This window comes from Balaenoptera acutorostrata, chromosome 12 (genome assembly GCF_949987535.1).
Source record: "Balaenoptera acutorostrata chromosome 12, mBalAcu1.1, whole genome shotgun sequence".
Lineage (NCBI taxonomy): Eukaryota > Metazoa > Chordata > Mammalia > Artiodactyla > Balaenopteridae > Balaenoptera > Balaenoptera acutorostrata.
In genome coordinates this window covers 68,619,408-68,636,295 of record NC_080075.1, presented here as the reverse complement: position 1 = coordinate 68,636,295, position 16,888 = coordinate 68,619,408, and the positions used below count along the sequence as shown (strand labels likewise).

Genomic DNA, 16,888 nt, shown 5'->3' with positions numbered 1-16,888 from the left:
CCACGGCACTGCAAGGACAGCAGACTGAAACACACTCCCATCTTTCTGGGAAAGAGGCCTATTTGCTTGTCCTGGAACTTCAGCCTGAGGGGCAGCCTTCTGGCTTGGCACACACCTGGAGACTACAGAGGTGCTCTCAGGGAACAGGATGCCATCTTTGCACTCTCCATCTGCCTCACAACAGCTCTCGGGTATTTTCCAGAAAGGAGCTTATACACTCATCTGGAGCACAGATTTGTGCACCTGTTGCCTAGGGAACACCCCCAGATCGCCCAGCTCTAGTGGCCAACAGGGCTTATGCTTGCGGTCCCACTGGTCCCACTGTATAAGTTTGCATGCTTCAAAAGCTGCAGCCTAAGGGTTTGGCTCCCAATCAGCCTGAATCTAGGTGCTGACTGAGATACTCCCCTTTCGGACAATGACAGGTCTTGACACACCCTCAACTACTGGAAGTTATTAAAGATAAAACAGGCTACATGAATAATCATAAAGCCTTCAGATACAACCAACAGCTAGGGCAGGGTTGAATGATAAGGTTCATCTCCTAAACGAGGCTACCCCTTCAAGACTGGAAGAGGTGGTTTTTTATCTAATGCATAGAAACGAGCAGAGAGATGAAACTGGACTACTGTCTTACACCATACACAAAAATTAACTCAAAATGCATTAAAAACTTGAATGTAAGACCTCAAACCATAAAATTCCTAGAAGAAAACATAGGTGGTAAGTTCCCTGACATCAGTCTTAGCGATGATTTTTTGGATCTGATTCCAAAATCAAAGGCAACAAGAGCAAAAATAAACAAGTGGGACTATATCAAACTAAAAAGCTTCTGCACAGCAAAGGAAATCAACAAAATGAAAAGAAAACATACTGAATGGGAGAAAATATTTGCAAACCACATATCTGATAAAGGGTTAATATCCAAAATATATAAAGAACTCATACACCTCAATAGGAAAAAAAAAAATCCAATTTAAAAATGGGCAGGGAATGTGAATAGACATTTTTCCAAAGAATACATACACATGGCCAACAGGTACGTGAAAAGCTGCTGAACATCACTAATCATCAGGGAGATGCAAATCAAAACCACAATGTGATATCACCTCAAACCTGTTAGAAGGGTTATTATCAAAAAGACAATAAATAACAAGTGTTGGAAAGGACTTGGAGAAAAGGGAACCCGTGTACACTATTGGTGGGAATGTAAATTGGTGCAGTCGCTATGGAAAACTGCATGGAGGTTCCTCAAAAAATTAAAAATAGAATTACCATATGATCTAGCAATTTCACTTCTGGGTATTTATCTAAAGAAAATGAAAACACTAACTCAAAAAGATATATGCACCTCCATGTTCACTGCAGCATTTACAGTAGCCAAGATATGAAATCAATCTAAGTGTCCATCAATGGATCGATAAAGAAACTATGGTGATCACATACCGATACACAATAGAGTATTTATTATTCAGTCATTTAAAAAGTATAAAATCCTGCCATTTGCAACAACATGGATGGACCTTGAGGAGATTATTCTAAGTGAAATAAGTCAGAGAAAGACAAATACCATAAGATCTCACTTACATCTGGAATCTAAAAAAACAAAAAGCAAAAAAAACAACAAAAACAAAACCGAGCTCACTGATACAGAAAACAGATTGGTGGTTGTCAGAGGCAGGCAATGATGAGTGGGTGAAATGGGTCAAACAGTACCAACTTTCAGCTATAAAATACATAAATTATAGGGATATAATGTACAGCATGGTGACCATAGTTAATAGTACTGCATTACATATTTGAAAGTTGCTAAGAGAGTAGACCTCACATGACCTCATCACAAGAAAAAACATTGTATAACTCTATGGTGACATGTTAACTAGACTTATTGTGGAGACCATTTTGCAATATATACTAATATACTTTATGCCAATTATGCCTCTATCAAAAAAAGAAGAAAAAATGACATTCTTAGATAAAGGGAAAAAAGAGACATAGGATAAAAAATGACAGAGAAAGCTGTATCCCTTCTGATGTCATATGAAAGAAACTGAGATTTAAGTGTTGTTTTAGGCTTGCAAAATTTGCCCTATTACACACAAAGGAACCCCATTCAAGAAGAAACTAAAAATCCATTTTTATTAATGATTTTTGTAAGAAAACAACATATTTACATACATGTTTACAAACATTTGCATAAAATGATTTTTTTCCTTTCATTTTAAAAGGTGTTTTTCATTTGGCAAAAGATTAAAACATTATTTACCATTAGCAATGAAACCCAGTAACTTTATAAGTGGTTATTTCTTCCCTTCACCCTTTTCCTTATATTAAATACACTTAAAGGCTACCCAAACTAACACTAATATTTAGAAGGACAATGAACTAAAGGAGCATGACTAATGGTAAGACTGCCTGTTAGGAGATAATGCTAAATATATGAGTGCTAATTAAGAATATGAAATACAGCAATTGCATACTTACAGGGTCCTATTTTCCTTGATGTGTTTCATTGAAGGAAGAGGGAGAAACAGAAAAGGAGTGAGGGAAAAGGGGCAAGAAGGGGGTCGTTGCTCGTGGGGTCTTTTTTGGGGGGTGGGAGGGATGGAAAGGTCCTTGGAGGGGACCACAAAAAAGCATCTGAGACCACAAGTACAGTTAGAGAACATGCCTAACACCATTCCTGCACACAAACATGGGGCTGCTGGGTATTATCTCCTGAGTTCCACTCTCCATTAAAAACCAGGACATGGAAGCAACCTAAGTGTCCGTCGACAGATGAATGGATAAAGAAGATGTGGCACACATATACAATGGAATATTACTGAGCCATAAAAAGAAATGAAGGGAGTTATCTGTAGTGAGGTGGATAGACCTAGAGACTGTCATACAGAGTGAAGTAAGTCAGAAAGAGAAAAACAAATACAGTATGCTAACACATATATACGGAATCTAAAAAAAAAAAAAAAAAGGTCATGAAGAACCTAGGAGCAGGACAGTAATAAAGATGCAGACCTACTAGAGAATGGACTTGAGGACACAGGCAGGGGGAAGGGTAAGCTGGGACAAAGTGAGATAGTGGTATGGACATATATGCACTATCAAATGTAAAACCGATAACTAGTGGGAAGCAGCCGCATAGCACAGGGCGAACAGCTCGGTGCTTTGTGACCACCTAGAGGGGTGGGACAGGGAGGGTGGGAGACGCAAGAGGGAAGAGATATGGGGATATATGTATATGTATAGCTGATTCACTTTGTTATAAAGCAGAAACTAACACACCACTGTAAAGCAATTATATTCCAATAAAGATGTTAAAAAAAAAATGAATTGTAGGGAAAAATGAAAAAAAAAGTCATGGCTAAGGATACAAGAGAATGAATAGATTACCTACTACCAGAAGCCACAGGTTGTGAGCTATCTTGAAAAAGTTTCTCCCAGGTAAAAGCAGCCTCTTCAGGACTACAAAAGTAGGCTGTTGTCGTCGTTGTTTTCAATATACAGGAAAAAAAAAATACAATAAAGAGAAAAGAAGGATGGATACAGATCAGTATCTTTCTTCACATCGTCATCTTTTATCTTAGAGGTAATGTCTTTTTTTTTCTTCCAATAGCTTTATTAACATTAGCAGCTTTATTCGCATACCATACAGATCATCAATTTAAATCAAACAGTTCAATGGTTTTTAGCATATTCACAGACTTATGCAACCATCACCAAAATCAATTTTATCACCCCATAAAAGAACACCTGTGCATTTTTTTTTTTTTTTTTTGGCTGCATTGGGTCTTCATTGCTGCATGTGGGCTTTCTCTAGTTCGTCTAGTGGGGGCTGTTCTTCATTGCGGTGTGCGGGCTTCTCATTGAGGTGGCTTCTTTTGTTGTGGAGCACAGGCTCTAGGTGCACAGGCTTCAGTAGTTGCGGCACGTGGGCTCAGTAGCTGTGGCTCATAGGCTCTACAGCACAGGCTGTTGCTCCACAGCATGTGAGATCTTCCCAGACCAGGGCTCGAACCCATGTCCCCTGCATTGGCAGGCAGATTCTTAACCACTGCGCCACCAGGGAAGTGCCACCTGTGCTCTTTAGTTATCATCTCCTTCGTCTCTCTGTCTCTAAAGATTTGCCTATTCTGGATATTTAATATAAATGGAGTCACGTAATTGGTCTTTTATAATTGGCTTTTTTCACTTAGCATGATGTTTTCAAGGTTCATCCATGTTGTAGAGAGTATCAGTCTTTCATTCCTTTCCATTGCCCAATAATATTCCATTGTATGAATATACTACATTTTATCCATTCAGCAGTTGATTTCTACTTTTTGGGTTTTATATGAATAATACTGCTATGGACATTCATGTATAACTTTTTGTACAGGCACGTTTTCATTTCTCTTGGGTATGTAGGTAGGAGTAGCACTGCTGGGTCAACCATAAGATAACCTCTCTGTTTAGATTTCTAAGGGACTGCCAGACTATCTTCCAAAGGGGCTGCACCATATTATATTCCCACCAGCAATGCACAAAGCCTCCAATTTCTCCACATCTTTGCCCACATATTATCTGTCTTTTTTATTATAGCCAGCCCAGTGTGAAGTAGTATCTCATTGTGGTTTTGATTTGCATTTATTTCCCTGATGTCTAATGATGGTAAGCATCTTTGCTTATTGGCCATTTGTACAAGTTCCCTGGAGAAATGTCTATTCAGATCCTTTGCCCATTTTTAAATTGGGCTTCATTTTATTATTGAGTTGTGAGTTATTTATATATATAAAATACAAGTCCCTTTCCAGATATGGGATTGCAAAATTTTCTCCCATTCTGTGGGTTATTTTCTTGATGATGTCCTTTGATGTAAAAAAGTTTTAAATTTTGATGAAGTCGTTTGTCTTTTTTTTCCATTTGTTGCATGTGGATATCTAGTTGTCCCAGCACCATTTGTTGAAAAGACTATTCTTTCCCCATTGAATTATCTTTACACTCTTCTTGAAAATCAACTGATCATACATGAGGATTTACTTTTAGACCCTCAGTTCTATTCCATTGATCTATATGTCTATCTTCATGCCAGTACCTCCCTGTCTTGATTACTGTAACTTTGTAGTAAGTTTTGAAATCAGGAAATGTGAGTCTTCTAGTTTTGTTCTTCTTTTTCAAGATTGTTTTGGCTATTTGAGGTCCCTTGCCTTTCCATATAAGTTTTAGGATCAACTTGTCAAAATCTACAAAAAAGGGCAGCTGGGATTGTGATAGTGATTGTGTTGAATCTGTAGATTACTTTAGGGACTGAGGCAATGTCTTTTTAAACGTTAGGAGATAACAAGCATTATAGAATTAAACCAGTAATACTACTGTTGAATTACTTGTATCAATTAACTAAAAGGGGGGAGAGAAACAGATAAAACTTGGCATTTACTGCTTTAGTTCCCAAATACATGAAAGATACTCCTAGGAATAACCAATTTAGTTTCCCTTAAAAAGGGTTTAAATTTTTTAAACAATATTTTGACTATTCATATTATTTTCCATTTATTATATAAACCTCATTATCTTTATTTGAAAGACTATTATTCTTCAGTGAACATGATCAAATCCCCATGCTCAGTAAACTCAGCATCTCTATTTTGCTACACAATCCGTTGTTGTTTTCTTGAGGGTGTTCCTAGGCTGATCTGCAAATAAGTACAAAATTTGGTAAAGGTTTATTTTTTAAGAATATTAAGTGCTGCAAACTCTGTTATAAGAGAGAGAAGTAAAGTATAGCTCCCTATCACAGTGCTGCTCATGTTGGGCAGAAAGACTAAAATTCAGTGAAAATAACTCCACTTTCAAATATGTAGTTTTCCTAAAATTGTAGAGAAGGTACTGGCAATGTAGAATTTTTTTTTTTTTAAGGAGGGGAAAATAATAGGATAGAAACTAACAAGAAAAGCTAAAGATTCTAACCAGATAGCTTTTTGCTACCATGTGGTATTAAAATTACTATAAAACTTTGCTAAAAATAATTTTTATAATTCATTTTATATCAAGAGTAACTTCAATCATCTATGAGTTGGTTACAGAAACCTGAAGCTATTATAGACAGACATAACTTCAGTTAAAGAGGTAAAATTTCAATGAAAAAAAAAAGGAAATGTAGTTGTACCACATAAAAGCTGTTATCGCACACTGAACGAAAGGAACAAAAGTTCCTTTCAAGTAATAAACTACTAATATTTAAATACTGTACATTTACCTAAATTTCTATTAGCTAAAAATTTGTTTAATCTTCATTTTATAAACAAGCCTAAATGAAGGTAGAAATTTAAAACAACACTAATAATGCAAAACCTCTACATTACACTTAAAATGTAAATTACAATCAAGCAATTTTGAATCCAATATCAATTCTAATGTAAATACCTGAGTGGAAACTGATATCCTTCAGATATTCAATCACAAACCTGATGCAAAACACTAGACCTAAATTTAGACCTGTTTTAGTACTAACAATTGGTTCAACTTCCCTCATTCAATAATGTAAACATTTAGTAAAAATTACTTCTGTTGAGACAATAAATGTGAAGATTTTTCAAACAGCAAAAAATGTAAATCAAGCACTGCAAGGTACAATATTTTCCTAATACAAAAACAATAAGAACCAGAAATTACAAAATTATCTGTGGCAATTATGGAGATCTACTTTTTAAATAGAAACTTTAAAATACTTTAACTATTAGAACATGCATCATTGTTTCATCCAAGTTAATTTTCTCTGACAACTGTACCAAGTAGAACTTTCAGGAACAGACTAACACTATAAGATTCATCAAATTAACAAACATCCAGAAATATAACATTGTTAAATACAAGTACTTAACATTAATGTAGGCAGGGAGCACTTTTTAAACCTTAAAAGTCCAGGTTGTACTTGAATATTTATATGTACAGATGTATTGCATAAGTGGCCTACTGGTGATGGAAAATATGTGAACTTTTGAAAAGAGACAATTTTTCAAGCTTGTTTTACATCAAGTTATCTTGAGATTGTTCACATTTAGCACAAAGAATCAGCTTCCAGTAAAGACTGTAAAAAGATATTTCACATTTTTGATCTAACATTCCTTACAGAAAATATTTAGTGTTCAGGAAATGGGACAGTCTTCTTGACACATTTTAAAAATCATCTCTGGTTCTTACTCCAAATTTTCAATCTATCATGTTGAGATATTTGAAATGCCAAAAGTCTTGACTGGATTTGATAATAAATTAGTTAGTTGTTGGGAAGTAACATGTCTAAAAAATAACAAGATTAATGTTTTTGAAATAACAGAACTTACATTACAAATGAATAGTTACTTTAATAGACTATACGCTTTTTCCAATATGCCACTGCAGAGATTCTGAGGAGAGAGTTTCCACTTTAGACCAGTTTGATGTGTCCCAGGAGAAAGTCAGACTTACTCCTTTGTAACTATTTTCCCCCTAGACCATATTATCCAATTTAATCACCCAGCTGACCTTTGAACATTTCTAACAGACAAATGTAACCTCAAAGGTCAATAAACGCCCTGTCATATATTCAAAAGAACATGGCAGAATGTGAAGTTACCACAAGGCAACTGCACTGAGGGAAGATACTCTGTATACACTCCCTGGTATTTTTGCTTTAAAAAAATACAAATGTTTAAAGATGTTACTTTACAATAAGGATAACTAATTAAAATACATTCTTTAAATGTTTTGTTTCTCCTATGGAAAAATATCTGTGCGTGCTAATCTTAGGATGGGCCTACAAATAGAACTATAAACTTGGTTAAATTCATGCATGTTCCATCGTATAAACCAAATCAATAGAGAATACATTTCAGACACACAAACACAATTTTTACATGGAAAAAAAAGAAGACTGATAACTAACATATGCCTAAAATGAATATAAATCTCCCACATCAATTTTTTAAAAACATATAAAAATCATTATTTCTAGTTCAAAAAAAAGGTATCAAAGAACTACAAAAGATGTACTTATAATACACTGAATTTAACATAGCACTTATTCAACTTTAAAACTCCATATTCTTAATCTTTAATAAATCAAAAAAAGTTTTGAGTTAACAAGGACCACAGAACAATCTTTGGGGAAATTAGCCAGGAACTAAATTTATCCTTACAATCAATGTTCGGCAAGGCTAATCCTGGTCATGGATTGTGAATAAGCAGGTCCTGATAAGAGATGAGAAGGCTGGATTCAAGTAGAAAATAATCTATAATGTTGGCTGAACCAAATTCCATGTTAATTCAATTTCTACCAAAATAGATAACCCACTGTGTCCTTATAAAGCATTTGGAAAATCAGGCCATAATTTTTTTTAGAAGGACAAAAGGATATGGTAGAAAGATTTCCACATAAGATATTTACCCTGAATTTCTACTTAAGAGTTTTACCTTGAATCTTTCCTTTGTTAGGAAATGAAGTTAAGGAAATTAATTTGAACATGGATGTGATTATGAGACTAATTAAAGAATCAGAATATTAAAATACTTGTTTTAGATCTTGTTCAAAATAATTGCCTTAAAAAAAAATCTTTCATATCTAACAAGAACACTAGTAATAACTTATCTCCCAAATCAAACATGTTTTAGTTTACCCCAGAAACAGACTCTGAGACAGGATTCAAAGACAAGAATCTCATTTGGGAGGTAATGTCAGAAAACATTGTTAAAGGAATGAGAAGTGAGACAGAGAAGAAGAGGAAGAAAATAAAGAATGCATATTTAACAGTCTCCTGTTGTAGGCAATGAGGTCCAGCCCCACTGGAAACTCTAGGAAACAACATGAAACATGCCTCAAAATATTACCAGAAGGGCAAGGAAGCTGGAATATTTATTCTCCAATTCCCATCTATCACTGGCTGAGGGATGCTCCCAGAGGATTATCTTCCTAGCACTTCCAGTCTGCCCTGCGTGCAGGTGAGAAAATCCAAGGCAGAGTCGCAGGTGCTTGCAGGACACGTTAATGCATGAACTGGAATGGTGAGAGTGTCTTCTGCAAAGTCTCACCATCAGAAATCACAAAACTTTAATTCATTTTTTGTCACAGTCTCATTACAAAGAAGCAGTGCCTTTTTAATGATGCAAGTAATAGCACAGAATTTTGAGGTCTAAAAGTAAACCTCCCAGCAAAGAGAACAGAAGTCTGCAGTTATTAGGAGTATTTTAATCCACCAAAAAAAAATCTATTTTTGCCTGAATTAATCAAAGTAGATGTTTATATGAATTATTCCCATTTTCACTAAAGTTGCGCAAACCCATTACTATTTGAATTCAATACGATATCTCAAAGAGCCAGCACCAAAAACAAAACACAGAATAATAATATGGTATAGCATTTGTAACACACAGGACTAAAAATTAGAAGAGCTGAATTCTTGCTAGCTCTTCATACTAACTTGCCATGTGAACTTATATAAGTCATGTTATTTGTATGGGCCTCGGAGTCTCTATCAGTAAAAATACAGTAACGTCTGGCCTACTTATTGTTGAGATTAAGAGAAAAGAAAAAGTTGTGAAACATATTTTTTAAATTACAATATGTTAAAAGTACAATATATTAAATAATAAGGTATTTTTATTATCATCATAAAAAGTCAAAGGTGGAAAGGCCCTTAGGAGTCATACTATTCACTTCTAACACACATTAATAAAGAGATAAACTCTGCTCTAGGAAAGACCAGTGATTTGTTCCAGCAAATCAGTAGCAACTCACTGGCAAAGCTGAAAATGGATTCCAGTGCAAAGCTTCTAGCACCCCATAACATCTTTTTACTTGAGAGTTGGCTAGACATGTCATTGGACAAACAGCTAAAACACATTTTAATTAACTGTTTTAAAAACTCTGTAACACTTTTAAATAACAGTAAACACCATAGGATATTATAAAATATGAGCTAAGAATCATGGGCCAATGGTTTCAAATTTACCAGATCACTTATATTATCATTCATTTGGCATTACATAGAGCCTAGGAATATTAAATTCTAGCATCTTTTAAAATTAATAAGGAAGCTGGTTTCCACAATCAAAAACTGAAAATGGAAAAAGCCAATTAAAAATTGCTTCCAGTTAAAAGGTTTGTTTTCCTGTCCTTTAGAAAACACTTCATATAAAGATTGTCTTTTGTTCTCCTTGCTTTAAAATTCAATTCATCAAAATTGAACAAATACCAATTGAAGTCTCTTATGTGCTAGATTCAAATGGGTAAATTTTAAATGGAAAAAAAAACTTCTTAGAAAAGAATTTCCATTTATAAAATTATTAAGGTAAAAATATTTTATTAAATCTAGTTCAACAGTCTAGGTATTTAATTTTAAAACTCACAAAACTCAGTCTTGTCATTTATATGATGTCATTCACATGTCATTCTAATTTTCTTAGTTTTCATCTTGCTTTAATACTTTTTACTTAAATGTATATGATATCACATTCAGTAAGTAATTCAGAGAATATTGTGGTCAGAAAAATTAAAATATTTTCCAAAGTTTACATTGGCAGACTTAAAGACCAGAACTAAGGTCTTACTCATAGCTGAATACACTTGGCCTTGAATAACTTAATAACATTCTCTTTGGTTTCCTTATTAGGCTGATAGGAAAAAAATAGGACTGCATCTAGTAAAGTTACAAACCTCACTTTATACAGTATGAAATATACATTTAAAAATAGTGTACAATTTATAATGAAAAACCAATTGCATTATATGGCTTTCAAAATCAGGAGAACTGGCTTTAAATTTTTTCCATTATTTTTCTAGGGTGATGGCCAAAACCTTGCATTAGAATTAAATACAAACAAACACTGTAAATGTGATATGCCCCGGGTACAAACCACTCTGTGACCACTGGAAAACCCTTGAACAAATGACAAATCTAAAACTCTACGGTTCTTCACAGAGGGCCCAAAAAACAGAACATATCAATAAACTTAGGATAGGCAAACAAACTCCATACACAACAACGACGTTACAAAGGCAGAAGTTCCAGTTACCAGCATTACTTTTACCAAATGTATATAGCATGGTCAATGTAATACTGTGACATGCCACTTGGTCGTATTTACAGCATAGGAAAAGAGGAAAAGGGCAGAGAAAACTTATCTGCCAGCTGCTCTTGGTTCCCCTCCCAATATTTTGACATTAAAATAATATAATATAAAAAGAGCAAGCTCCCTCAATACCCTTTTCTGCTACTGATATAGCTCTGTTTTAGATTTAGGAAAGCTAAGTCACTTTCACTAACAATTAAGTAACAATCGTCAATTTATAATCTCTGTTGAAAGTTAGTGTTAAATGATCAAAATCAGTTTTTATTTAAAAATGATTTCCCTTAACAGTTTTATACAAATGAAATAAGTTCCATTTTATTTGTACTAATTCCATTAGCTTTTTTTCAGCTTGGTGATCCATAATTTCAGGTCTACACAGGTAATATACCCCAGTGGTGGTGCTGATGCTGATAGTATAAGGCTCCTACTTTGAGAACCACTGATCTAGCTTTTGCGTGAATACTTCCAATGATTTTATGAGGACAGAGCTGACTTTCATGTAGAAATTCTCATACACATAATTCTCCTTAAATGTGGAACCAGAAACTTCCATTTCTTATAATTAATTTTTCCACCTAGAACAAGACAGAACAATTCTATTCCTTCTTACACATGGCAGTCACTCAAATATCTGAAGAAAACTCCTCTCTTTAAACTTATTTTCTCCAAAATAAGTATCACCAATTTCTTTGCATCCCACTCAAGACTTTCAACAGTCTGCCTCCCTATGAACACTATACTTCACAATGTCACTTTTGATATGTGGCACTTACAATTTAACACAATAATATAAAAGTTTTAGTCTGAATATCAGAGTGCATGTGGTTTACTACATCTCCTAATCAATAATAATTTTATAACTATATTAGGTCTTTCAGCAACTGTATCACAGCACTTTCCAACTGCCAGTCTGTGGACTGATACTACTCCTTGATGAAATTTTCAGTGATACAAAGTAGATGAGAAAAGAACAGTGGAGTAATTTTTCCATCAACTTAAAGTCATTCAACTTAAATAACTCTCTTTTATTCTAAGTTTATGTCCTCCCTAAATATGGGAGGAATTTGAGGGGGTCTTAAACAAAGTGATGGTGATGGAAGATGGTAGTTATTTTTCCAACAGTCTTTCTTTATATGGCAAAATAAAGTCTCACATTTCACAATTTCTCTTATCTGTTCCACCCTCTATCATCTAGGTAGCCAAGTGCTTAAGAATAATTTATATAATCTGCAACCACCAATCACAACCTCCACTCATCACTCTTTTGATTAATTATGGCAGCAAAACTCCTAATGGGCTCTAGCAAATAAAAGGGCTTCAAAGTGCTTTTTTCCCTAATAGTTTCTAGTTTCCCATACCCACTTCCCACTTACCTTTATAATCCTAAATAACATTCAAACCCAGCCAGCTAGACTACATCAAATTAAGAGAGGGCTGGAATGACAGAAACTCAAAACCATTTGTTGCAGTTTAAATTACTAGCCAGTAATTTGAACTACAAGTGAACTATACCATCTAGGACAGCAAACTATGGCCTATGGACCAAATCTAGTTCACCATCTTTTTGTGTAAATAAAGTGTGAGTGAAGCACAGCCACAATGACTCATTTACACATTGTCTATGGCTGCGTTTGTGTTACAATGGCAAAAGTGAATAGTTGTGAAGAGACTAGATGGCCTGAAAAACCTAAAATATTTATTATGTGGCCCTTCACACAAAACATTTACCAACCTCTAATCTACGATAATGAATTATTTGCTACCAAAGAAAAATTTGAGATCTGCAATAATAACCATTAACTAACTCAGGACACCTACTATCTCCATTGGACTATCTAAACACTGGAATCTGAATAATCCTTTATCCCTACTCTGTATAAAGATTTGTTGCCCACCCAAGACAGAGAGCATTTACTTACCTGCTCACTGAGCTAATCTTTAACATACATTTCTCAAGGACTCATTACCCGAATAGTGAAGAATCCATGAATATACTGCTCTGTGCAATCTAAGGTTTAAAAAAAAGTTGCTGCAAATAATTCAAAAGTATATCAAAAAAAGAAACTGTATAGAACTACATAAAATTTCCTTTACATTTTATATTTCAAATAAAAACACTTTTAAAGGCACTTAAAGCAGGAAAGCTTAAGTTCAACAATTTAGGTAATATTAACTGCATTAAGTAATGCAAATTAATTTCCCTTTTGTATTAAAAAAAGGACTTTCGTTTTCATGTATGTAGAGTTGAAATCAAAAGATAATACTTCTAATCCAATTCAACCATGTAGTTTTTTAAATATAAATGACATTAGAATCTCTAAAGAGCAAAGTCACAAGATCAAAGTACTCTGAAACCAGAAAGTGCTTAAAAGATCACCTCTACATTTTACAGTTAAAGTTTTGATACAACATGAAATATTTATGGTGAGACAAATAATTAGTGGCAGAGGCAGATCCAGAACCCAACACTTAACTATCAGTTTGGAACTCTTTCTACTTTATGACTAAGAAAGATAGCTCATATTCCAGGATAAAGTAAAGTGATGTTGAAGTACTTTGGAGATTTAAATGTACAGTAAACATACTCAGAGGGCTATAGCCCACTCAACCTACCAACCCTCTTGTGTTTTTTATTAATCAATTAACTATAAAATTACAGAAGGGAAAAAAATAATTCATTATAAAGCCACTCTTAATAGAATGATCAAAAGAACAACCAATTATTTGCTTACCAAATTGTCAACGATTAGAAAAAATAATAGTGGAAAAGCGGCAGTATGATGAGTACTCGTAAACTGCTAATTTGGTACAATCTTTCTGAAGGGTAACTTGGTCATATTTTAAAGAGCTTAAAAAGTTCTCACCATCTAAACCAATTATCCCATTCCCATGAATATATCCTAAAGAACTAGTCTAATATAGAATTCAAATTTCACATACAAAGATGTCCATCCCACTATTATTTATAATTGTCAAACATTAGAAACAATCTAATATCCAAAGAGAGAACTGGTTAAATTATGTTGTATTCATACAATAGAGTATTAGGCAGCCATTTTTAAAAATCACATTTTCAAAGACATGGGGAAGTACTTATGATGGTAAGTTATAAAAAGTAGGATATACAACTATATGATCAGCATAATCTCAATTTTGTTATTACGCACACACACAAACACATATACACACTCATACATATAAATAGCATAGACAAAGATCGAAAGGAAATACAAAAAATATTAACAGTATATCTCTGGATAGTGAGATTGCAGGTAATTTTTTTTCTCTTCTTTATAGCTATCAGCATTTTCTAAATTTTCTGTAATAATCATGTACTATTTTTATACCCAGAAAACATTAAAAATTTACTCTGTAGTCAATTTTGAAATTTTTATAGTCTTTATAATAAATAAGGAATAAATATTTACAGTACTCAAAAGTATATCTGAATGATGGGAAATAAATCACTAATATGTAAGAATATAATTTCCACATATGGATAGGTGGGTAATTTTGAATCCAAAAGATTACAGTATTTTATCTCAGTTCTTGAGTATAGAAAGTTGGTATTTAGTAAGTAAGAAATGCAAATCTTTAAATAAAATTGGTGCAAGGCATCTAAAAATTGTGCTATTCTGGCGTAACACTGAAGATATAAATGCTCTCCAATGTAACAATACCCACTGTTATATTAAAAGAGGTATAATCTAGTACATACATGATGGCCAATATTAACTAATTGAATTAACTTTTTTTTTTTTTGCCAAAGTGACTACGATTGGTCTATGCTAAAGGAAGAAATACAACACCATACCATTATTTTAGTTGGAAGAGCCGCACCAAAAATCGTGACAAAAAAAAATTGTAGAACTGTAAGAAAATCCAGTGGTTTTTTGTTATTGTTAATGACTTCTTGCTAAAAATTCAAGTAAGAGAGTCAAATTGCTTGAAGCACTAAAAAAGCATAGCAGCAGTGTATGGTCTGCAATGATTTGAAAAACACTAAGAACATTCTTCAATATTTCCTCATTTGCAGACTACTGCCTATCAAGCACTATCTCTGAATTACAGGACTACACCTATGTTCTTCACCAATCTTGAATTTATATTGTGTTATAATACAGTAATGACACAAAGTGATGTCACACATAAAAAGGCAAACTGTATGTAATTTTAAAAGCTAACTTTAAAATATGATTCTAATATCTGTGATAAAAAAATCACATAAATATGTAAAATATAAAAATACATCCTAACATATTTTTACATAAGAGCTAAAGTTTACCACTTTTAACATAAAAATTCTGAAATGGAATTAATAAAAAACAATTTTCATATGTACCACAGAGCAATAAGTTTAAATCAGACTATTTTGAGTTGTGTAGCCCTTTATTAGCAACTAAAATAGAAGGTATCTGTTGTACAACACGGGTAGTAATTGACTATAACTGGAGATTTTTATATTCTAATACAGATCATTTATAAATGCAATTTCTTTATTAAAAAGCTTCCACCCTTTTTGTTTGTTTGTGTACAATTTGCAAAACTATTCTGAAAGCGGAGTATATGTGCACAAGTCTGCAAAGAGTGCAAATTTAGGATATGGTAAATGCTTTACAAGTTACTTTCAAAAAACTGACTGCCACAACTGTGCCTTTACATTGCCTTTTTTTTTTTTTGATCAAAATATTTTGATGCCAGCCTTCCTTCCACTGCTCTAAACTATAAAGCATTTTTTTAATGAGTTGAAATTAAGGAAGGACTACACCTACTAGAAAAGAAGAGAAGAAAGTTCTATTAGTTTGAGGTTTCAGAATCCCCCCAAACCAGGACCAGTATCTTGGTAAGGGTTAGGCTGGGACCCTGGACAGAGTATGAGTATGTGCAGGTGGCATCCCTGAGGATTCAGAGCTTCAGTGAACCGTGAGTGCTCCAGCTGCATAACTCACTGAACTGTCTTGCCAGTTTCGACACTGGCTTGACTGGGCATAATTCAAAAAGGAAAAGCTCATATTCATTCCATTCTTCTGCAGCTCTGTGATAGCCTAGAAAAAGAAAAATTTGGTTATGACGGACATCACACAAAAAAGTGAGCACTCATTGAATGTGCTGGTAGCTTAACTTTGAAGCCTAGATCTCTCTCTCACTCTTAGTTTCTTGAATTTCTCGTCGCCCCATATTAAATAGGAAAAAGAAAGAACTCCTTATTTCATTCTCTCAAAGAACTTCTCCTAATCTAGCTTCTTGATAAATATCAGTCATCTTCCACTCTACCTCTCCCTGTATTTAATAAGGCACTTTAAAAAATAAATAAATAAAATTTTAAAAAAATCATAGTATCTTTCTTTCTGTTCTCTAAACCAAACCTTGGCCACTTTCGTCTTGAAATGTTGGAGTCTTTTCTTTGTCTGAAATTTTAAATGTATATAAATTAAGTTCCAAATCTAAGAGGTATACCAGGGTTTTTACTTTAATTGTGAATTGGCTCATCATTTATTTTACTAAAGTTTTATTTGACCCAATTCAAACTTTAGTAAATTAGTATAGCTTATTCTAGTTCAAATTTCAGAAGTCAATTTAAGCCCGTAACAGGCTTTTCTCCCAGTCAATCAACACTGCTTAAGAGAAGATCTTTCCTAAAAATCCACAATGTACTATTTTTCAAATCACAGTAAAGTAATACTAGACCTTTAGGTTCCTACCCTAGACTATTCTAGACTACATTACCAACTCCAGTATTTCTCTGCCTCTCCAAACAATGAGCCCATTATTACTTCCTCTAACCATTCCTGAGTGTACACTGTCTTCT

The 16,888-nt window shown here is 33.8% G+C and overlaps 1 protein-coding gene across 3 annotated transcripts in view; it reads right to left on the bottom strand.

Annotated features, from left to right (window-relative positions):
• Positions 1-2,121: 2,121 nt before the first annotated feature.
• The window catches only part of MEMO1 (mediator of cell motility 1), a 148,262-nt gene continuing 133,495 nt past the window's right edge, over positions 2,122-16,888 (bottom strand). For all 3 annotated transcript variants that reach the window (XM_057558060.1, XM_057558061.1, XM_057558062.1), the window contains one exon: positions 2,122-16,124. In XM_057558060.1, the coding sequence (XP_057414043.1) occupies positions 15,993-16,124 (132 nt within the window). In that variant the 3' untranslated portion in view covers positions 2,122-15,992. The remainder of the gene's footprint in view (positions 16,125-16,888) is intronic.